The following is a 23,643-nucleotide window of genomic DNA, read 5'->3' as shown; positions in this document are numbered from 1 at the left end:
CAGAAAAAAATCTTCCTTATGGATTGATATTAAAATTTGATCTTACCTTCTGGAAAGGGCTTATGCAGTTTTTTGACAGGCCCTCTTGTTTTTACCTTTCTCCTTTTTTTCCTCCTCCCTTTATAGAGCTAAATATGTCTGGCTGTCTGATTTGGTTGCCAGACTAAAATTAGCCCATAGTGATCTGGCAACTATAATATTTAAAGTCTTCTAACTTGATTTGTTTTGACATGTACATCTAGTGGGGAGGGAAATATTTTGGTAAGTAGTCACACCCTAAATTTATGACCTGTTTGGATTGAGTGACCATGTATTCCAGTTTGCCTGGGGATAGTCTCACTTTACATCTGTTACTTATGTGTAATTATTGATAACTCCCCTTTTACTCTCAAAAGTGTTCTGTTGTAGTGATGAATTCTTGTGGCCACTTTGTATTTTGATAAATAGTATTGATTTACTTCAGATACCAGTCTCTAGAGTTAGCAATGATATAACTACATAAGGACAGGTTTCTGGTTTTCTTCCTCTTTCCTGAAGCTTCTCTGAGATTCTGCTTGACATCACTGTTTTTACCTTTATTGATTTAAATCTATGCTATCTTTTCCCGTGGCTATTTCTGTAGCATATTTGGTGCCATTCTTAGACTTTGAGCTCAAATTGTGGTATTGAATAAATGGCTTTGGCACTGTGGTTGCAAAGCAGAATTAGTGGGGCCCTTTGTAGCCTGATAGAAATTAGATTTCTGGTCAGTTGCACTTGTTTGCAGGGGATAAAGGAGTGAAATGAGGATAAAAGGGAAGGAAGAGAGAGATTAGGGAGACTGGGCAGTAAGCAACCATTTATTCTAAAAATAATTTTGTTTAAATGTGTAAGTTTGTCATAGGGCATGGTGAGTTGGTGGCATTTTGTGCTAGCTTGACTTATTGCTTATACAATTAACCTCAGGAATTAGGGATTTAACATAAATAAAATACATTAAATCCTAGGAAAATCTTTCCTGATTCCAATTTTGTATATTCTAATATGTATATATTTATTACTTTATATGAATTGTATTTTACTCCAAATATAATGCTTATATTATTTGTTATTTTAAAAAATGATGTTTTTAATCAAATTATCACAATTGGCTATGAGGAATTTCAGACCTATAAAGTGAAATAGAACTCATTTAAACTGACTAGTAATTCTGTAATTTTTATTTTACAGGTCATGTAATGTTTGCAGAAATAAAAATGGAGAATGGAAAGTCAAAAGGCTGTGGAACAGTCAGATTTGACTCACCAGAATCAGCTGAAAAAGCCTGCAGAATAATGAATGGCATAAAAATCAGTGGCAGAGAAATTGATGTCCGCTTGGATCGTAATGCATAATTTCAAGCCATGGTTGGAACATTCCTACATCTGTTTTGCTGAATCTCCTAGTAAAAGTCATTTTTTTTTAAGTAATATTGTATGCTTACAAAAGCTGTAAAAATGAACTTTTAAAACTCCCACCAGCTTTTAACAGTATAATGTTAAAAATATACTGTAATTTTTGTTAATCTCAAGTTTGGGTTTTTAAAGACAGCAAGTCTGGTCATTCAGTTTAAATGAATGGTTATACTGTTTTTAATGAAATAAGCCATTTTCTTGTTGTTTTCAGTACTACATAGTTGGATTTGTTCTAGTTTCTCCAGTTTTTGTCAACTTACTGTATGGTAAAACAGATTTTTTTCCCCCCAAAACTTCTGTTTTATAATATGTAATTCTTCATGAAAAGAAAGGGCTCAGAAAAATTAGGATATGATTTTGGTTGGTTTTAAATTACTGTAAGTTTTAGATTCTAAGGTTCAGGATTTTAAAAATTTGATTTAAATGAAGAAATTGATTTTTCTCTCTGCCCCTCCCTGCCATTCATATTTTCTGCATAACACTATTAATAATATCAACCTCCACAGCCCCTTATTTTATTATTTCCAATAATTCCAAGTTCATATAGAACTGATAATGTAGCAAGCCCCAAGTATGATAATAGGCAGACTATTCCCAACTTTCTGTCTAGTTTCCAGCCATTGAAGTGAACTGCTAAAAAAAGAAAAATAATTGAAACGTTGAGAGAGATGGTTGTGTAAGTTAGTCCTCTGCTGTTTACTTCTATGGGAGCTGATCCATTTATAAATGCAGTTTTAATAAACCATGGAATACCAAGGCACAACATATCAAACACATTGGATCCCACGATGTTAGACATAGCCATATCTCCTTTCCCTACAAAAGAAAAGCATATTGTTAAAATGTGCTTACCAATACTGTATTTTATTAATCTTCATAAGAAAAGAAACACTGGATACTTTTTTGTTGTTGATTCATTTTGGAAAATTGTTAGAGCAAAAGTCTTACTGAATTTGTATTTTTAAATTTTTCTTGGGTTAGTATTTAAAGTCTTAACATTTATTTAATTATATTTATTAAACCATTTTTCAAAAAGGTATCTAGCTTACTTGTTGCTTTTCATTGTAATTTAACATGGTCAATTACTATTTAATGCACATTTCAAATGAATATTATTTGGGGGATTAGATTGTGTGAAATTAACCTGCTATTAAATAGTAAACTTTTCCTCTTGAGTCACTTTTTTTTTCCCCTTCAAAGTATGTTACTGAGGAAGTAAACATTTTTTTTTTTTTTTTTTTTTGAGACTGAGTCGTGCTCTGTTGCCCAGGCTGGAGTGCCGTGGCGCGATCTTGGCTCACTGCAACCTCCACCTCCTGGATTCAAACAATTCTCCTGCCTCAACCTCCTGAGTAGCTGGGATTACAGGTGCATGCCACCATGCTGGGCTAATTTTTAAATTTTTAATAGAGATGGGGTTTCACCATGTTGGTCAGGCTGGTCTCAAACTCCTGACCTTGTGATCCACCCGCCTCGGCCTCCCAAAGTGTTGGGATTACAGGCGTGAGCCACCACACCTGACTGGAAGTAAACATTTTTAAAGCTACTTTTACTCATTCTAGCCATGTAGAATGACCATTGCAGCTTGAGGGACCTAGTTCTTACCTTTTCTTGCGACCAACACACTTGTAATTGTGTCTGGTATGCTTGTTCCTGCTGCTAATAAAGTAAGGCCCATTACTGTATCTGGAATTTCTAGTGTTTCCCCTGTAATAAACAGATACTTCAGGTTACAAATCTTAAAGATTCACTAACCATCTTTTGCAGTTATTTTGGGTATTTCCTTCCTGAACAAAAATAAAATAGGCACATTTAGAATTCAGAGCCAATATGTGCTTGCTTAGTTTTTTAGCTAGCAACATATTTGAATCAGGCTGGTAATTTGGGTAACCCAGGTAGCACAGATTTTTAATGACATATCTAAAGATGTGTAACAGCCAAAATTCTGCCAATGAGAAATTTTCCTGTTTGATATTCTTACGGAAGATGTTTATGTCCACCATTATCTCATCAGGGCTGTGCTGAATATTTGCTAATGAGAGTGATCATTCCTGTTTTTCTTTCATAAAAATTTTTATTAAATTAGAGTTAAGCAAATTAATTATAGCTATCTTTAAGCTATAAATGTGTTAACATGTATATATATCATTTATTACATTCTACTTTAGTGATATTACCTTAATTTAGTGGACTTTGGCAGGGTGGGGAGGGGGAACATTCATTAATCTCTCAGGAAAACAAAACCTGTTTGTTTTCTACTTGAGTCTAACATATGGTCCCAATTTATTAATACTTCAGTTAAATTTGATGTCAGGTCAACATTGATCAGAAATGTATTTATTCTCAGAAACAGAACCAGAGAGAAGTTAAAAAAAGTTAAAACATATGTAACTGTTCTTTTAATGTTGTAATTGAAAACTTGGTTTGGCATCTTTTTTTCTTTTTCTTAAAATGCCAATTAAAATAACTTAATTAGAAAGTAGCTTATTTATTGCATGCTTACATATTGATACTGGAATTGGAATTGGTTAATTTCTATTACTGGCTTTGCTAGAATTCATACGTGCATAAATAACACTAATATTTATAATCTTGGGGGGCTGTTCTGTGATCTATTACATGATTTTTGCTCTCTTTTTATTTTCCTAATATCAAGTGTGTTCTGGCTGAGTGAATTTGGATAGATATAATATGCAAGCTAATTGGACTTTTTCATTTTTCTCATTAAAAAAGGAAGAAATAATCTGCTTTTTGCTGGCATACTATTCTAAGACTTACACTAATTTGGGAAAAGTCAAGGGTCAACAAATTTTTGTGTCTGTGAGGGGCCAGATATTAATTATTTAGGCTTTGCAGGCTGTATGATTTCTGTTGCAGTTAGTCAGCTTTGCAAATGTAGTGTGAAAGCAATCATAGATAATATGTAAAACCTTACTAATAAAAACAAGCTGGGTTATTTTGGCACACAGGCAGTAGTTTGTTCACCTCTACTATAAGTTAATTTGGGTTAACCTTTGTAGGAGAAATTACAGATTATTTTTGTCTTTGTTTATAGTTTTTTTGTTTAGAGACTATAGTGGATTATGGCCAAGCAGCAGTAGTTAGTTAAGTCTTAATCATGAAGGTGGTAGAAACCTAGAATAAAACTTTTATACCCTTTTCACTCATTTCATAGTATGTTTGTAGTGCCATGTTGAAAAGTCAAATAAAATATAATCCGGTTAAGCAGTGAGCACCCATTGTTTTCCCAAAAATAGAGCTCCTTGCTTTTTTTTTTTTTTTTTTTTCATTATGGAATGGAATTCAATATAAAGAGTATTGTGGACCCCATGGAATGTGATTAAATTATTAGCATAATAAAAAGACATCCTATGAATTTGATTTCATTTATAAGATCTCTTGAATTGTACCCCAGGCTGAATAACAGTGGAAAATACAGTTTATATATAATATGCAACTCACAAACCCAAATGATCTTGTTATAGTAATACTTAATCATTTTGTAAATGGTACTAATCTTCAGTCTTGCTGAAAAGAAATTTGCTGTGTAGCTAGACTACTTTGAGTGAACATGTGCAATTCGTTCATATATGAAAATTTTCAAGTTGTGCTATTGTACTTAAAATACATACCAGTTATTGTGACCATCCAAACCAGGATATATGTAAATGCAGATATCCATATTGCAGACATGGAAAAGGTTATTACAAAGTAGTTTTTCCAAAACTTTGTTCTACAATCTGGTGTGGTTAGAAAAAGTAATGTAATAATAGGAAGGGATAATACCCAAAAAATTCTTTTTAAGTCTGCTTCAGGCATGTTGAAAACACTTGGTGGATCTGTTGTGGAAAAATTAAAACACTTTTGAGTTTTCTCAAATGGCTAATTAAGTTATGCCTATTTAGAAAGCTATATTGAAATAAATTAGCTGTATCAGTTTTTAAAAGGCTGTTTAAAACATTTGAGTACCTCATTACTGATATTGCTGGTGAAAGAAGCTAATTGAAACTTTAGGACAGACAATGTAAGATGTGATACTCAGCATTTCTTTATTTGGGGCCTTAAAGCTATCAAAATGTCTTGGACCATTCGCTAAATATGTTATAGTGTTTATGAAGTGTCAGTTGGACATCTCATGTGGATTGTCTTCAGTAACTTTTTGCTTAAGGGATTAACCTGGCTTTTAACTTGGCTACTCCAGTTGTCTCCACTTCACAATATTGATGATGCCTCTGCCTGCCCTATGTACCAGATAATGTATACTTAGAGAATATAAAATCATGATAGCATAATTTTTTTTATTAAGTTTCATATCCTAATTCTTATTGGAAGTTTTTTTTTTCCCTATTTCATTACTATTTTATTTATTAAATTCAGACTTTACCACAGTTCATAGAAAGAACCTTAAAATAGGTAGTATATCATCTAAAATATAATTTATAAAAACTGAGTATATTACTTTATTCAATTTAATTTAGTAGAAGGATAATGATAATATATTGGATAAAAATTAGAATTTACTTTAAAATTGTTCAAAATTTGTATGGCATTTACAAAATAATGTAATAATTGGATCAAATTATGTCAAAACTAATGCTAGTACAACAACTCATAAAAAGTTGGTCAAGTTTCAACCAATGTGCCATTAAGTAATATTGGATATAATTTCAACATAATCAAAGAGTTTGGATTTTTTTTTTGCGTTTCTTATTGTAAGCTTAATTTAGAGATGTGTATCTCTTACACCTGAAAGAGGAGAAGCTAAAATTTTTGTAAAAAGGGGGAAAAGTCATGTTCTAAAAGTTTAAGTAGTACATTAGAATAAGTACCCTCCTAAAGGCTTAATTAAAATTAGAATCTGTTTTGGACAACCACTTTATAAAAAGGTAACCCATGAACTTATAATTCTGACCATAGCTGAATTTGACTTCCTACTGAACATAGTTACCTAAATGTTTTGCTACTGCTTTAAACAATGGCAAACCTCGACTGCTTCTCTTCTTTCTTCCAAACCAGCCCCTGTTCCTGAGTTCCCAGTTTTAATATGTGGTGTTCCCATGTTCTCAGTCAAGATTAAAACATAGGAGTTGTCTTTGTTCCTTTTTCTGGCCCCATATAGTCTTGGTGATGCTTCCTTCATGTAGTCTCACATCTGTTCTCATTTATTCCCACCATTTTCACTTGGTCTAGGCACCTAGTAAACACATCAGCTGTTGTAACAGCCTCTTACAGACCTCCTTGTCTCTTACTTCATATCTTAGTTTGGTGATCATCGCTTAGGGTAACATTACTAAGATAACAGTTCTAACAATTTCTCTCCTCAGAAACCTTCCAAGATTCTTAGAATAGCATTTAAGATTCTTCTAATCCTATTCCTTTCTACCTTTCCTCTCCTTCCTTACTATGCATATACTGTGCTCTATGTGTTTTATCTCTGCATCATTTATGAAATAAAGACCTCAGTAGCTGTTACTTATTGGTCATAACATCATGTCATAGTTAAAATCTTCCCTGTCAAGCAAGGCCCAATTTAAATGCTCCCTTCTCTGTGAAAATCTCCTATCTGTCCTCACCACATTTTGACACTGTCCCATTTGTGAACCACAGTCACACTTCATTTCTTTCTCTTTTTATGGTACTTACTTAACGTTTATATTTTAGCTATTTTGTATTTCCTATGATGCTGGAAATTCCTTAAAAGTAGGGACTTAGTCTTTATCATTTCTGAGTCTTCACAGTCTTTTTTGCATAAAAAGCACACCATACTTGCTGAATTGAAATGAAATTTTAAAGTTTTTCTTTGGTGAATAGACTTAATAATGGGCAAGATTTAGTGATTACCTTCAGAAACCTGACTAAGACCATGTAAACTTATAGAGAGCTGAGAGTAGCCAGAATCTTCATAAAATATTCCACTATCAGTTCTTGATTGCCGACGAATGAATGGTTGACCTTCATCTTCCCATCCCATTAGTAGCTGTTGTTCACTTCTTTCCATAGCTTTGGCAAGACAGGTGCAGCAAGGACTGCATTTCTTTATAATATATTGGTTAATTTTAATGTCAAAACACAGCACCAAAACATATAATCCATATATCAAAAGCAGTAAAGTTCCTTCATACCTATAAATTAAGAGAAATTTGTGTTTTCAAATTAAAAGTGAAAGTCATTTTAGAGTTGATAGCTTTTGGGCAGTATTGACTGAATGATTTTCTAATAAAAGTAGCCATAGAACAATCAAACATTTCTAGATATTTTTTGTTTTGTAGATTTTTCCAAACTTGGTACAGCATTATTATAAGTTTACTGATAAAAGCCGGACACTTCTATGTTTTGTTTTTTTTTTTTAAAAAAAAAGATCAACAAACTCATTTTTACTTGTAGATTCCTTCCAAATGGTAGGTATAAAAATGCAATGAAAATGATAATTGGAGATTTTCAAAATAAATGTAAAATTAATATATAGTGGTGAACATTTTCTACCTCAGCCCATTGGCATAATACCTTCCCCAAAATACATAATAATTATAATATAGTAACTGTTAAGTTATTTCAACTGTTCAAGTTTTCTAATATAGGAACTTTGTGTAAAATATTATTCAGAATATGGGAGGCTTTGGCTGGGATTTTTCAGTTTGTCATCATTTTTAATGATTTGAATGTAGCTGAATTTGGCTTATAGTCACAAGAAAACAAGATGTTCTAAAATATAAAATTATACCCTGGGAACCAAGAACTGTTTCCCTGTACTCTGGCAGTTAGCTAATGCCATCACATTTGAACCTTGCGTTTACCTTTTATAGCCAGTGAATCTCTGTCTGCTACATCTTCTGATTTCTCTAATTGAGGAAGCATTATCTTGGATACTTTCACAGCCACTGGCCCTTACAGACAACTGCTGAATTCTAGAAGGATTTCTACTCTACCAACACAGTGTCTTGGGGAGACAGACTAGAAGACAGGATGATTAGTTTAGAAATTATGCTTCTGGCTAGGTTTGAAGTTTCTTGATAGCAGATATTATGCTGTACTGCAAAGTTGTGGTTCTCCGGATGGACACCATTACATTTTTTTTGCTTATTTTTTGGTGTCCTCTGGAAGTTATGCAATGTGTAACCTGTGTAGCTGTGTTTTGCATTTCATTATCCCTTATGATATCTAGCATAGTGATAAGAACCTAGTGGGTGCCTGCTACTTACTAGTTGAAAAAGTTTGTATCTGTCCACTCAGTCACCACATTTTTCATTTTCTTGGACCAGCTAGGCAGAGAGATTACAGGGAAAGCAAACAGTTTTTAATATTAAAAGCTAAGCATTGTTGGTTCTTAGAGGAAGGCTGTAGTTTCTCTGAGCATCAGAGGTTTGGAGGAATTTAAAAAGACTTCTTTTACTTCCTCTACCATCCTTCTCTAGTCTTTTGTGACCATGATCACTTCTAACCAAGCAAGGTGAGCAGTAACCCAGCAGAAGAAAAAGTCAACTGTTGTGGCTTTAATGGACAACAGAAGTTGGGAAACTTACTGAATAGGCAGCCAGTGGGGAGAAGGAAAAGTGATGGTCTCCAGTGACTAGTGAGAGAAAAAAGGAAACTGTGAAGTGACTAAAAAGAAATTGCAAACTAGTGAGAAGAATACAATCAGCAATTGTGATAAGGTTAACTCAGAGACCTGTTGGAATATGGTATAGAAGTGGCAGATTATATGAAATAGTATTTCTGAAAAAAATATTACTGAACCATCAGAAATTCATAAAATCTCTAATTTTTACATAAGAATTATTTTCAAGCTTACCAGTAAACTTGGTTGTCATATATTATACCAAGAACCGCTGCTACACTAATTGCGTACGCTGCACAGTCTCTGAATAGGGGCCAACATGATAGTGTTGAAACCTGTAATATGATAAGTTATTTCCATTACATTGTAACTTCAAGTACAATCCTTAGTGTAATACTAAAATTGTTTATATATTTGTAGTTAAATATTGTTATCTTTTGCATATTGCTTAGAGAAAAAAATGTAAAATTGTGTTCTAACACATGGACTTTCATAAATCTGACCAAGAGCTATTTGTGGATTAACATTAAATTGAATACATGTTGTTTTTCTACTGATTAATAAATTTGATTGCACATATTATTAGTGCCCTGTTGTCCATCCCAGACGACGAACAGTTATCTTTAGAATTTTTTTAAGACAATACATTTTGTTGAATGGTTTTGTTACATACCATGTTAGATAGCAAGCCACAGGCAGCACAGATGCCAAGGAGATTATAAATTGCAGATCCAAGAATGGTGCTAATGCCAATATCTCCCTTTGTGATAAATACACCTATGCGCAAGATAGTAGCGGCTAAGTTAGTATTAACTTGAAGAAAATAAAAATCACACTGAGTAAGCAAAAAGTATAAGGAGCAATATTTACCTAGGAAGGCAGTAACTAATTCAGGAGCTGAACTACCCGCTGCCATGAAAGTTGCGCCTGCAACATCCTGAGACAATCCAAGGGCTGAACATAAATGAAATGATTGTTATGTCTAATAAAGTGAAAAAGTATGTCTTTACCACTAAACACAATAGATACTCAAAGCTACAGCTTCAATAAAACCACTAATATTTACTTAAACTAGAAAAATAAAATACACAGATTAAGAGTCTAGTGTTTTGCTTCTTTATGACTTCATTACTTAATCCTTCTATAGAAAGGGTGAGGGAAGGCCAGGAGACTAAAGGGAGTATCCTGAGTGCCAAATACAGGGTTATTTGGAACCCAGAAAAGCATTTATAGCCGGAGGGCTTGTAGGTGAGTAGCAACAGCATGACTTTGAAAATTAAGATAATTTGGAAATCCTAACCCAACTTCAAAGAAGAAAAAAAAGATAGTAGTTTTTTAGATGTGTAATGCAGCTGAACGGAGCTTGTTCACACATCTGTTAAGTCATTTCAACCGTCCATTCAAATTTTCTGGTATAGGAACTTTGTGTAAAATATTATTCAGAATATGGGAGGCTTTGACTGGGATTTTTCAGTTTGCCATGCAGAGAAGTTTTGATGATTTGAATGTAGCTGAATTTGGCTTATAGTCACAAGAAAACACAGATATTCTAAAAAATTTATGGTTTCAACCTTGTCTAATTACAAATGAGGGAAATTACTTAACTATATTTAATATTGTATAGTCTATTGATTTAAAACATGGATCTATTAAAATTTTCCTCTAGAATAGGAATATAAAAAAATACTGTAATACTACAAATAGTTTGTGTCTATCCACCAGGCTTACAAGCATGCAAGTTCATAAACTTTAGTGACTGACAAGATGAGAGTCTTAAGAAATTTTTTGTCTTTTCAATTTTAGGGCCAAGGGACCTATCATGGGAAGGAACAGAGAATGCCTTAGGCCGAGATAGGTTTGCATAAGAAATAATCTCCAACCAGGCTTTACTGATAAACGAAAAACTAGCCAATAGAGGTAGCATGCCATACATTAAACTATCTACCCTAGGTCACAAAGTATCAAAGTCAGAACTAGAATTTGGGTTTTCAAGACTTGATGGCAACTCTTTGTTGATGTTTATTGTCATTTACTATACCTTCAGTCTTCCCAGATACTCAAACTCTGGTGTGCTTGGTTGAGTCCTTGTCACAGGTGGTTGGTATTTCCTTCTTATTCTTGTCTCTGGGACCACCTGTTGCCTGCACTCAGGTCGACCTTGTTCTCTAGTCTGCTGGGACTGCATTTGAGCTTATTGATTCCTTTTTGGTTTCTTGGTGTGGCAGATTGTATATTACAGCAATAGTTATGGTATTTTTCTGCTCCACATAGATTTCCAGAACCCTTTAATCCCCTACATAAAAGGTGACACAACTTCCTTAGTGTAATCACAGAACATTTCCCTTAAGCTACGACATGGTAAGTCCTGCTACTTTGTTGAAACCCCCATACTGGAGAAACCTCATGAAAAGCCCATGTAGAAATAGAGATGTCTAAGGAATTGCTGCTGTTTCAGTCCCCAGAGTTTGAAACTTCACAGCCTAGGCACCAGACATGTGAGAGAGTGAGCTCTCGGATGATTCTAGCTCCATCCTCTGACCGTAGCTGCACAAAAGACCCTGAGCGAGAACTACCTAGAGTAGCTCAGTAAACACCCAAAACCATGAAAAGTAGTTGTTGTTTTTAGCCACTAGTTTTGGGGTGATAGTTAAGTCAGCTGGTGGTTCATTTATTTGTTGCATTTATTGAGTACCTACTATATGCCAGATGCCTTTTTAATGTGCTGGTAATATGGCAGTGAGCAAAACAGACAAATATTCCTGCTCCCACAGAGCTTTACTTTTAATAAGGGAAAGCAGATAAGATAAGGAAAATAGGTATGATGTTAGAGATAAGTTGCAAAGAGTAAAGGCAGGGAGGGGAGAGAGAGAAAAATGTCCGAGAGGAAGGATTGAAATTTTAGATTGGATAACCAGAAAGGACTTAATTGAGAAGGTAACTAAAGACTTTGAAATGAGAAACAAGTCACTTGTCTACCTGGGCTAAAAGTATTCTATGCAGAATAAATGACTGCAAAGGTTCTGAGGTAGAGGCTAGCCTGTGTGGTGTAGAAACAGAAGACATGCATGTCTAGAATGAGCAGTGTCAAGGGAAAGCAGTAGGTGATGAGATTAAAGGTAATAGGCAGATCATATAAGGTCTTGTGGATTCTAGTAAGGACTTTGGCTTTCATTTTGAAAGATGTGGGAAGTACTTAGAAATCTGTCATCCATATACTGTCTGCTGATGATACCAGCTCCAGTCATTAATTTTATCCCTTGGGGTAATTTGGTCTGAGAGATCCAACCAGCCCTAATCTGAGCTATTTTGACACCTGAAAAACCATTGTGAAAAGTTCTCTTGGGGTGGTTAGAATTATTTAGGCCAGGCCCTCTATTCTGTTTGCCTTTGGTCATGTTGCTTGCTGAACATCTACCTGCAGTGACTAGTGAAGGGTGAGAAATAAATGATTTGTGTAGTTTACATTGTATCCTAGTGCTTTTGGTGTTGTATAAAGGAATACCTGAGACTGGGTAGTTTATAAAGAAAAAAGGGTTTATTTGGCTCATGATTCTTCTGACTGGAAGGGTTCAAGATTGGCCATCTGGTGAGGGCCTCAGGCTGCTTCCACTCATGGTGGAAGATAAAGGGGTAACTGGTGTGTGCAGAGATCACATGGTGAGAGAGGAAGTAAGAGAGAGAGGTGGGTGGTGCCAGGCTCTTTTAAACAACCAGCTCTCTAAAGGAACTAAAGAGGGAGAACTCACCCCCTAGGAAAGGATTAACCCCCATGATCTAAACACCTCCCATTACTCCCCACCTCCAACATTTGGGATCAGATTTCAACATGAGGTTTGGAGTGGACAAATACCCAAACCATAGCATATTTCCTAGTATTTCTTTTCCTGATCAGAGTGATTACATACATATACACATATACATGCATATATATAATCACTGTAACCAGTATGTGTATATACGTATAGACACACATATATACTATATTCTTATTACAATTCTGATGTGTACAACTGACCATAATATTTAAAACATAAAACAAAAAGATAAAGGAGATGGCTCTGTAATTAACTGTTTTTCATTTTAGAAATGAAGTAAATAATATATTCATGGTGTACAATGCACTCCCATATACATAATTTAATATCAACTATCATGATATATGAGTGGTGGTATTCCATTTTACAGATAAACAGACCCAGGAGGTAAAATATTGTCACATGGATTGCAAGGATCTTAAATGTTGGGAGTTAGGGCATAAACCCTGAGCTTGTTGATTCTAAGCCCGACGCTGTTTTTATTTTACCACAGAAACCCGATATAAGAATGGCACTTAGGCCAATTATAACATGGTGGGTGATTGAATCTTTTTTGTTTACACGTTGTGGCACTGGCACCATAATCACCCTCATTCTATTTTTTCCTGGTGGAAAAAATAGTTATTTGGAAGTTTTCTAGCACATTCTAGAGAATTTATAGATTTAGTGCTGCTGGATATTACCATGAATTGTCTTTCCAAATCAAATCAGGACTAGATAATATGTGGAAGAAATTGAAAAAGAACGGAATGCCTTATCGTAAAATAACTGCCCCAACAGTGCAGCTGAATACTCAACAATCTTTGTTTAGCATTAGCTGAAGAATGCTTCATTAGAAAACTCAGTCTCAAGGTAGGACAATAGGTGGTCCTTTAGAAAAGTTTCAGTCTCAAAAGGCAGTAAGAATAAAGCTTGTTACTATTCACTGCACTCAAATTATGAAAGGAAAGATTTTGTATAGAAGGATGGATAAAACTTAAAGGTATTTTAACAAATTATATCTTAATGTTCTAAGAATATTTTATAAAATGTTTTATACCTCTGAACTTTAGAATAGACTGACTTTGTCTTCCTTGACCTTTTGGGTAAAATTTCTTTCTGCTATAGTTTATTATTAAAGATAAATTTTTCTAGTTTTTTCCTCCCACAGCTATTATTCTTTTTTCCTCTATTACTCTAAAGGAATAATCACATATCCTGGAAGATATAGCAGAAATGTTCAACTTGAGTTTTCTCTATAGTTTTAGGTACCAACACATTGTTTATATAAAGCACAACTATGAAGTTTAGAAACAATCAAAAGTCTATCAGATCCAACTCTAGCAACTATGGTGAGTAGTCATGCTGAGTCATACAATTTAGGGTCCAAAATGAAGTGCAACAGCAAACTGATGTCTCTTTTATGATTTGCAAAACTGATTCTGAAATTAATTTCAAAGGTATTCCTAGAAATATTTTGAATGGAATAAATGCCTAGAGGGGAGAAATAGTTACTGAGAGTCAGGAATACATGACTGCATGTGTATGCTCTGGGATATTTTTAACAAGAAATAAGATAACTTGATTACCTTAATTTACCAACTCATAAATTGAGCAATGAAAGAATGAATTCTGAAACCTGTAATGCTTTTAAAGGCCCGATTCCACTGAGAAAGACTCTCCCTATCCCCAATCTAACAGCTATAATATTACAGTGGATTTCCACCTGCCCTTAGCCTATCATATGAAACATACTTCTTTTATACAAGACACTTTACCTCCCAACCTAACAATTACTTCATTGTTTGTTCCATAACTTTCCCAAGGCCACACAGGTAATAAATGCAGAGGTGGGAAGGGAACCTAGATCTTTTTGACACCAAGAAGGTGCCCTTTCAGCTATCCATGTGGGCAAAGTAAAGAGATAATACATAACTTTATAATTATTTCTTGTTCCTGCAATAGCATCTTGGTAAAATACTGAATACTTACCACTTATTTAGATCTATATGCCTGGTATAGATTTAGATGCAATCCAAAGGGACCACAATTTAGATCAGAGAAAAAAGACCAACAAAGAGGGTGAAACGCTCTTAGGAGAATGAATGTGTAACAGGGAGGAAGCACTATTCTTAGATTCTTTGTTCTTTAGTAAAGCTTTTGCTTCTGTAAATTTCATGAGGATTAAAAATCAAACAATCCCCTGAAACTGTAGGCTATCCAAATGCCATACTCAACAGAATTATTTGAATCCCAATTTTTTCAATTTAGAAACAATTCTACCTGGAATTAAAACTTGCATTTCTTTCTTATTGCCTAGTTCTGAAACATAAAGTAGAACATAAGCAAATATTAGTTCAAAGCAGAGTAAGTGAAAATTTTTTAAAATAAAAAGTAAATATTTAAGTATATTTCCCCCAAAACCTTATTATGATCATTTTCATGTAAGACATGTTGTAATTCAAAGGTATCAGTGTGGTAGAGAGGTTATATCTAATTGAATGGTATATTAGCGTAAAATTTTTTTTTTTTAAGTTTCGTAGCTGGTTCACTGTGGAATTTGGACTCTATCAAGTGACTAATCTTAAGGAGTTCTCAGAGTTTTCTATGTATATAATTTGGAAAAATATGAAGAAAGCTGCTCAGAACAGTGGTTCAATACCTCTGAGATCCCCATTACATACCAAAAGGATATTTTGTTTTCATTTTATATCAGCTTTTGTGTTTCTAAAAGTAAACTGCTTAAAGAGATTAGACATACTGGTCCTATTTGGTCTTTAAGTGAATATAGTTTATATTATATTTTTAATGTGTATTATATATTGGCTTATATTTAAATTCTTTAAATTATATTTAAAAGTGACTTTTTAAACAATAAAAGATGAAGTAAAATGGTATAGATGCTAATGTAAATGAAATAAAAGGAACTTTAAACAGAATATTTTTAAATTTTAATTTTTATATATTTATTTATTTTGAGATGGAATCTCCCTCTGTCGCCCAGGCTGCAGTGCAGTGGCACGAACTCAGCTCACTGCAAACTCTGCCTCCCGGGTTTAAGCGATTCTTCTGCCTCAGCCTCCTGAGGAGCTGGGATTACAGGCCAGGTGCCTGCCACCACACCCGGATAATATTTGTATTTTCGTGGAAACGGGGTTTTACCATGTTGGCCGGGCTGGTCTCAAACTCCTGGGCTCAAGTGATCCACCCACCTTTGCCTCCCAAAGCACTGGGATTATAGGCATGAGCCACTGCTCCCGGCCTAAACAGAATATTCCAGAGATATTTAAGGCATAGTTTAAAGTTGTCACATGGCTTATTAGATAAAATAACTATTTTAATAAGCTTACTTCCTACCTTGTCAAATAGACCTTACTTTTATTTACCTTAAATTTGGTGTTCAAGTTCTAGCAGCTGCACTGTAGATTTGGTTATTTGCTCCAAAAATACTTAAATAGACTTTGGTATTCCCCATCTCCACTTTCATCTTTCCTGAGTAAAGGATTCTAACTTCTGTAGTCTGTTCTTATGTAACAATGAACATTCACTGAATGTTTTCTATGTGCCGTACTTGTGTAAGCAGTTCACTTGTGTTTCTTCATGCACTTGTCACACAGCGCTATGAACTGAAAGTTGTCATCATCCTGTTTCACAGCTGAGATAATAGAGGCAGAGGGAAGTTAGGAACTTTGCCCAAGGTCACAGTGCTAGCAAATGGCAGAGCTGGGATTTGGACCTAGGCTGTCTGGCTCCAGGGTGGACACTTTGAATTGTCTCTCTACAGGAGTGTGGTACTAGAGCATATGATGGCTGTGTCCTTGCTCTCCAGCTGTCCAGGGATTCTCAGCATTTGTCAGACCATTCAACAACTATATCAATATAGAGATAGAAAAAAGTAGAAAAAGCCCCAAGTAAACAATACCAGATATGACTACAAAGTGACATAACTAAGTTTGCAAACTAAGCAAGGGAATCTTAGGCACAGATTTCTAAGTCAGGCTTACATGAATGATCAGAGACGACAAAAGCTGCCTCTTTTTGCTTAGTCATTTGGATTCCTCTCTCACTGTGTCTCTGTCCCTCTTCCTCTCTCTCATACACACCCCTCAGGGTACCCATCCTGGTAACATTCTAGAGTAGCACAACTGGTTGGGGATGAGGAAGCTCTCCTTAGGTTTATTCCTCACTCCATTGCCTCTAGCTCCTTTAGCTCTAACTTGGGCTTGGATAATGCTCCTTTTCTGAACACATCTTTAACTCTTTTCCCGGAATCTCCATTCTGTTTCCCAGCACAGAAGCCAAGGCTTTTCTGCAAATGTGAAATGCCCTGGACGACTAGAGGGTGATACCTTTGTTTCCCCTCTATAACACCGATTAATTTCATGTCAGCCCTCTGTGTTCAGAGAATTATCAGCTTCTTTTCCTATAGAACCTAAATGGAAAGAAAAAGAAGATAGGATTGGAGGAAGGGGACATAGCAACAGCATTTTCTTTTATTGGCTCCATACAGTTAAGATGGTGGTAGTGTCTGAGGTTGCCTAGTAGAGATACATGCTTTTCCAGCTTTTCCAGTGTTCGAAGGTAGAGGAGAGGGTGTGTGACTTTTATGATCATGAGCAGAGCAAGGCGAAGGAAGAAAAATCCTTGCTGGAAGCCTCTGGTGGAGGCAGCTGTAGGAGACCAAGACCAACATATGTAGGTCTGAAGGAGAAAGAGCACTGGTTTGACTGAGCGGGGGACCTACCAGAACACCAGCAAGAGGCTCTGCCCCCTACCACTTCCAACTCATCCTTGCACGGAGATAACAATCCTGAGCCTCTTCTAGTCTTCACCTTGCTAAAGATCCTGCTGTTGGCCAAACGAGCCACTGTGGTGATTTGAGGAGTGAGTGGGACTGGGGTGGGACAGGGGCCTGCCAATCCTTCCATTGTATTCTAGGTTGGAACTCAGTAAACACACCCCACAAGACATTATAGCCTCATCTATGATGATTAAGCTCCACAGTCCTATATTATGATCTCATGGTCTTGGACAAATGTTCAGGCCTGGGAACTTATTATGGATAAATGTCTATAGTATTGATTTACAATCACATATAGGTTGCCAAAGGTCCAAAATGATTTTTGTGAATAATCTAATGTATTCTCTTTATTTTGTAATATACTTCTTCCATAGTAACTGTGGGTATTTGATATTTTTTGTCAAAATTTTCAGTGCTCTCGAGAGGAAAATTTCTTCTAAGATAGTTCAAATAGAACAGTTCTGAAACATCTATATTCTGGCAGCAAATCTCAAACAAGGAAGTGTAAAGTTCTATCATGTAGCAGTTGAGATCATGCTTGAGTTTTGGCATTAGAGAGATCAGGACTTTCTCTGTGTGGCTGTGTGGTCATGAGAAATTACTTACCCTCCCAGCCTTGGCTTCCTCATCAGTAAAACCCAAACGTTAGTCCCTATTTTGTAAGGTTTTTGGGAAGACTAAGTGAAACCATATATATATACACACATATATAATGTTATATACATTATATAAACCATATATTATATTATTATAAGATATATATCTTTCATTTATAATTGTATCATAAGTAACTGATAAAAAATAACACTGTAGTACATTGTGGAATACTTAAGTAAACTGTTTTGAGGGTTATGTTAATAACTGTTAGTTGACAAAATGGGTGGAACTATTATGACTCAGTACTCATCAAGAAACTGGGGAAAGGCAAAGCACTTGCAGACTTTGAAGCCCATTTCTGCAGATGTAAACAAATTTCAGGAAAATTGTTTTTTATTGCTGATGTCATAATTTAGATAAGACCATGCTAGACCTTGAAAAGAGAATTAATTTATAAGTATTTAAAAATGAATTGAGCTAGCACTATTTCTATCTCATTTTGTTGCCAGTATTTTCAATGCTCAAGATGAGGGTCAATTTTTAACAGCTGAAGATTTGGCTGTGACATGGATATTCATCAATCACAAATCTGTAAGAACTACTGTATTTCAGGGCCTGAGAGACTCGCTTGAGAAATGCGTGTTTGCTGATGATGTTTCAAAGTAATTTCACAAGGAGCACATTGGAAGTCATTTAGACATATTAAGTCACTTAATGAACTTAAGTCACATAATTGAAGTCATAATCTAAATTTTAATGCAGTAGTGTTTTCTACAGGGTTACAAAGGTTTTTTATTTATTTTTTACTTCTCCCAAGATAAATTTTTATAAATAAAATTCTTGATAGATTTAATTTTTCAGTCATGTCACCGTTCAGTTAAGTCATTGGAAATGGAAATAATTCCTTACAATTTAAATTTCTACGTTTTATATGATTAGCATTTTTAATTTTTTTATTTTTAGTTTTTTACATTTTTCTAATTAAAAGTGCAGTATTGGCATAAGAATGAACAAAAAGGTTATTAGAATAGAGTTGGGAGCATAGAGACAGATCTACATCTATATAAGAACTTAGTGTATGAAAATTGATCAACTTTTGGAAAAAATAACATTACATTCTATAGCAAGACAGATTCTTAGTGGAAGAAATAAATAAATGTAAAAAAAATCATGCATGTAGAATAGAATAAGATGATTTTTATGACCTATGGATAAAAATGTCTTTCTACTTATAAAACCAAAAGGAGAATCATAAAGTAAAAAATTTACAAATTTACTTAAAATATTTAAACTTCAAACTTCAATGTGATAAACACAAAATGCAAAAACAAACAACAAACCATGAAAAAGCATATGATATGAAGTAATACTAGAAAAAGGGTTAATATCCTTTTATATTTCTAAAGTCTTCAAAATCAATAAGAAAAAGACAGAATACCCGTGATAGAATATGGGCAAAAAAACACAAAAGCAAAACCACAAAATTCAATAAACATATAAAATATTTACCCTCATGAATAATAAGATAAATACAAATTTTATAAAATAATGTTTAAAGCAACTAAGGATATTTCACATATTTTTCATGGTTTTCTGGAATGGGTGCTGCTATACATTAAGGAGGTGTAGTAGGCACGCCTTTTGTGAGATGCCTTTTGCAAATATATATCATAAGACTTAAAACATCCACATTTCTACCTCTTAATCAGGAAATGATCAGAGAAGTATGCAAAGATTTTATACAATTACAGGGATGACATTAACACAAAAAACTTAAAACAGGCCAAATGTCCAATGAGAGTAATAGTTTAAAATTTTATGATAAATTTCTACTGGGTGCCTACTACATGTAAAAACCAGTGTCAGATGCTTAAATCATTTATAGAATCATGGACTATCATGATATCATTAAAAATAATGTTTTTGAAGAATGTTTAATAATATGGAAAAATGTGCATAATAAAATATTATGTGAGAAAAAGGAAAGATCCCAAACTGTATATAAAGCAAGATTCAAAGGATTTAAAGGAAATATACCAAATGGTAACTGTGTAGATCTCAGGGTGATGGAAATATGGGTGGTTTTATCTTTCTCTTCTATTTTTCTTGTATTTCATTAATCTAAGTAAAACTGTTAATTTAATCTTTGTTAAAGAAAATATCAATGTCTATGTAAGATATAGTGTCAAGATAAAAGTATATGTTTGTATCTACTTAAGAAACATTGTGATAAACTAGGCTAATCTATTATATATATTTTTTCATTAAACAGATAGATGTTGAGTGCCTCTGCTATCACCAGTTACTGTTTTAGATCCTGCAGATACTAGTATACTGCAGCGAACAAGGGAGAAAAGTCGCTTTATGGCATTCAGCAGGGGTTGGGGGTGGGGTGATGGGAAAAGGGAGAGTTTACAGTCATTCTCTTTCCCTTTATCAAGAAATGGCAGCGATGTGTGTGTGTGTGTCGTGGGGTGGGTGGAGGCTGAGGATGCTGCTGTTTCTGTGTAGTCTTGTGAATATGCAATAGGAAATCCAATCCTTAACTTTGGCATTGCTTTTTGCTGTAATGTGAGCACGCTCAATCAAATAAGTAACCCACCATGAGACCAAGTCTAGAAACACACTGTTGCTCATATGGTACGAAACATAACTGCTATCCTGGTATTAGTGACCAGTGCACCATTGAAGGTCTATGCTCAGAATTCTGGGCTACATAGACTGCTGAAGGAACAGAGCTCAGAGGCTTGGAGTGGCTGATCTTATTTTCAGAAACCAATAACGGAGCTCTTAATTTTTAATAACTGAATTTACAGTTATCTGATGCCTGAGGTCACTCAGGATGCAGGACTTACTCATCTATTTGTTTATTGTTTCTTAAATATCAATTAATTTCCTTAATGGTAGGATGCTGGGAAAGGAACATGAGGAGGGTGGTCCTTAATTGCATTTGTTTATCACTTACCTCTTTATAAACAAAGTTATAGTGAGCTTAGAGTAAAAATTAAAAAACAGTTTTTTGAAGTATAAAATGGCAAATACTAGGAGTTTCATTGTATTAGGAGCACACACAAAGTACATACAAGTGAAATCTTGCAACAGTTCTTAGAACAAACATCCAGGCAGTAGACAAACTAGAGATTTCTGGAAATAGGCAGGAAAATAATAACTGCTGGGTTCTAACTTAAAGAAACTCTGATTCACATTAACGACCAAGAGAAACCACACCCGGCCAGTTCCTTAAGACACGGGACCCCACAATACAGAAGATGGTGCTCTGCAACCAGTTGAGAGGTACAGGACAGCTGCTGAGCTGTTTCAAAGACAGTCATATCTGTGTGGCACACTCTTCCAGAAGGTTACAGGGCAACTTTCCAGCCACTTACATTCACTGATGATTTCCAGGGAGGGTAGGAAGTACTCATCACAGACAATAGATATGGCCATGAACATGTAAACGATAATTAGGAAATAGATTATGATGCCTCCGTCTCTGCGCTCTTGTCTCGTGAAAAACCCTTCGGGAAACTCTGATGATGGAGAAATAACACATTGGGTGCTATTTCCTGTTAAGGAAAAGGAGGTGAAAGTTTGAAGAGTTTGGAGTCACACATTTCAAGCCCACAGAGAGCTTCTTTAAGAAATCTCTAAGTGTGGGGTAACCGGGTGGAATTTTAAGAACTCACTGAAAATGTATAAAGCGCTTCTGAATATAACACAGTTGTAGAGTTTTAAAAAATTTTTGGGGGGACTGAAAAGAGATATCTTAATGAAATATGTTGATGATGGCGAAGAATTAAAAAGAGGAAAACATGAGAATACTCCTCCTTGTTTTTATTTCTGAATCTCTCCTCCCCAAGTAGAAACTGTATCTCTGATACATGAAGATTTCTATTATCTGTACAATTCCGTTTTCTCATTGCAGAGCCTAAATTGTTCACAGGCCTGCAAAAAATCATCCACTGTTGCAGAGAGAATTTCTAAGATGAAAGTTTTTTTTTTCACCAAAAAGTCTGCAAGAATAAAAACTGGAGACTTGGCCTACTATGATCTCTGTGAATTACTTTGGAGTATATTTAAGAACTTATTTGAAGGATCAAAAGTGTTTGATATCTTTTTAAATGCTAAAATTCAGAAGCATAAGTAAAAGTGAACCCATTGAGAATTTTCCTGTTTTTGTCCCTTCATCTGCATGTGGTAGCAGCAGCAGCTGCTGCTGCAGCAGAGGTAACTGACCCCAGTGTCCACTTACCTGTGGCCCTTGGGAGACGCTGGGGCAGGGAGGCCCCTGGGACAGGCAGACGTGCAGTGGCCCACAGGACGCCGAGCAGCAGAGCCCTTCTTGCCCATGTATGGCCCCTTTTCGTCTGCATTTCTGCTGTGCTCTTACTGCAGTGTGCAGCTTCAGGAAGGGAGAAGAGGAGGATTAAGCTGGATCATGTGAGGAGTCTCCTTCCTGCCCAATACCCTGCCCAGGGCACATCTCAGCAAGGCCAGCACGGGAGAAAGGGTGAGTGCAGCCAGCCAAGCTTCCCTGATCAGGAGACCCAATCTCCAGGAAGGCCGGAGGAGATGGAGGAGAGCCGACAACCATTGGCTATCGCTATTTCCATGGCCTACAGTCTCTAAGGGCAGATTAGGGCAGCTTGTACTTTATGAAAATGCGTGGTTTTATTTAATGTCTTCATACTGGCTCTGCTTTTGACTTTCTCTAGATTTGTAAAAAGTTGGGTTTGCAACTGCTTCCCATCTCTCTCCAGCCCTTTCTCCTAGAAGTTGTTGGGGTTGATATTAATATATGTCCATGCTTTGGCTAGCTTGGCATCCTTTCATATGTCTGTTTTAGCCTCTCATCTTCATCTTCAGTTAGGGCCAAAGGGAGAAAGGCCAGTTAGGACATCACTGCAATCATCTAGCTGAGAAATGATAGTGGCTTGAACCAAGGCAGTGGCAATGGGGATGGAGAGTAGCCGACAGTTTCAAGAATTATTGAGATGCAGTGGATGCTATTTGATCATTGATAGACTGTGTTTTCTGCCAGAGGGAGCTCTCTAAAATGCAAATTTGACACAGCAGGTAATGTTTAAATATAGACTACTATCTTCCCTACTCTAACATTTATGAGGCTTGCCAAGATATTTAGAACTTTTGGCAGTGTAGTAACCTATAGCTAATAGCACAGGCTACGGAACCAGACCACATGGTTTGAGCCCTAGCACTGCTACTTACTAACTTACTTGACTTTTGGCAAGTTATTTAACCTTTCTGCTGCACTGTTCTATTATCTGTAAAACAGGGATCACCTGTGTTTGGGTTGTGGTAAGACTTACAAAAATGAACGCAAATAATTTGCTTAGAATGACCCCTGGCTGATGTCTTTCTTCCTTCCTTCCTTCCTTTTTCTTTGTTTTGTTTGTTTCTCTTTCTCTCCCTTCCCTCCCTCCTTCCCTCCTTTCCTCCCTT

At 35.4% G+C, this 23,643-nt stretch overlaps 2 protein-coding genes across 3 annotated transcripts in view; one reads left to right on the top strand and one right to left on the bottom strand.

Moving 5' to 3' along the window:
• Window positions 1-9,568, top strand: part of MYEF2 (myelin expression factor 2) — a 43,491-nt gene extending 33,923 nt beyond the window's left edge. For both annotated transcript variants that reach the window (XM_008016694.3, XM_008016697.3), the window contains one exon: window positions 1,210-9,568. In XM_008016694.3, coding sequence (XP_008014885.1) covers window positions 1,210-1,373 — 164 coding nt within the window. In that variant the 3' untranslated portion in view covers window positions 1,374-9,568. The remainder of the gene's footprint in view (window positions 1-1,209) is intronic.
• Window positions 1,927-22,730, bottom strand: SLC24A5 (solute carrier family 24 member 5). The gene is made up of 9 exons (XM_008016693.3): window positions 22,433-22,730; window positions 21,567-21,746; window positions 9,859-9,942; window positions 9,662-9,765; window positions 9,223-9,323; window positions 7,275-7,555; window positions 5,066-5,272; window positions 3,039-3,140; window positions 1,927-2,249 (listed from the first exon to the last, which is right to left on the bottom strand). Exons 1-9 carry the CDS (start codon window positions 22,551-22,553, stop codon window positions 1,927-1,929), a joined length of 1,503 nt encoding a protein of 500 aa, XP_008014884.1. The 5' UTR covers window positions 22,554-22,730.
• Between the last annotated feature and the right edge of the window lie 913 nt (window positions 22,731-23,643).

The sequence above is a fragment of the Chlorocebus sabaeus genome, chromosome 26, assembly GCF_047675955.1.
Source record: "Chlorocebus sabaeus isolate Y175 chromosome 26, mChlSab1.0.hap1, whole genome shotgun sequence".
NCBI lineage: Eukaryota > Metazoa > Chordata > Mammalia > Primates > Cercopithecidae > Chlorocebus > Chlorocebus sabaeus.
Note: the sequence above shows the minus strand (reverse complement) of the source record. Positions and strands in the feature narration are given on the sequence as shown.

Excerpts from the sequence above, each read along its gene's own strand:
- SLC24A5 (XM_008016693.3), bottom strand. The coding sequence starts at position 22,553 with ATGCAGACGAAAAGGGGCCATACATGGGCAAGAAGGGCTCTGCTGCTC. Across the intron at positions 9,766-9,858 it reads ATTAGTTACTGCCTTCCTAG|GTGTATTTATCACAAAGGGA; the intron begins GTAAATATTGCT and ends TCTTGCGCATAG. Across the intron at positions 3,141-5,065 it reads TTGGATGGTCACAATAACTG|GGGAAACACTAGAAATTCCA; the intron begins GTATGTATTTTA and ends TGTTTATTACAG.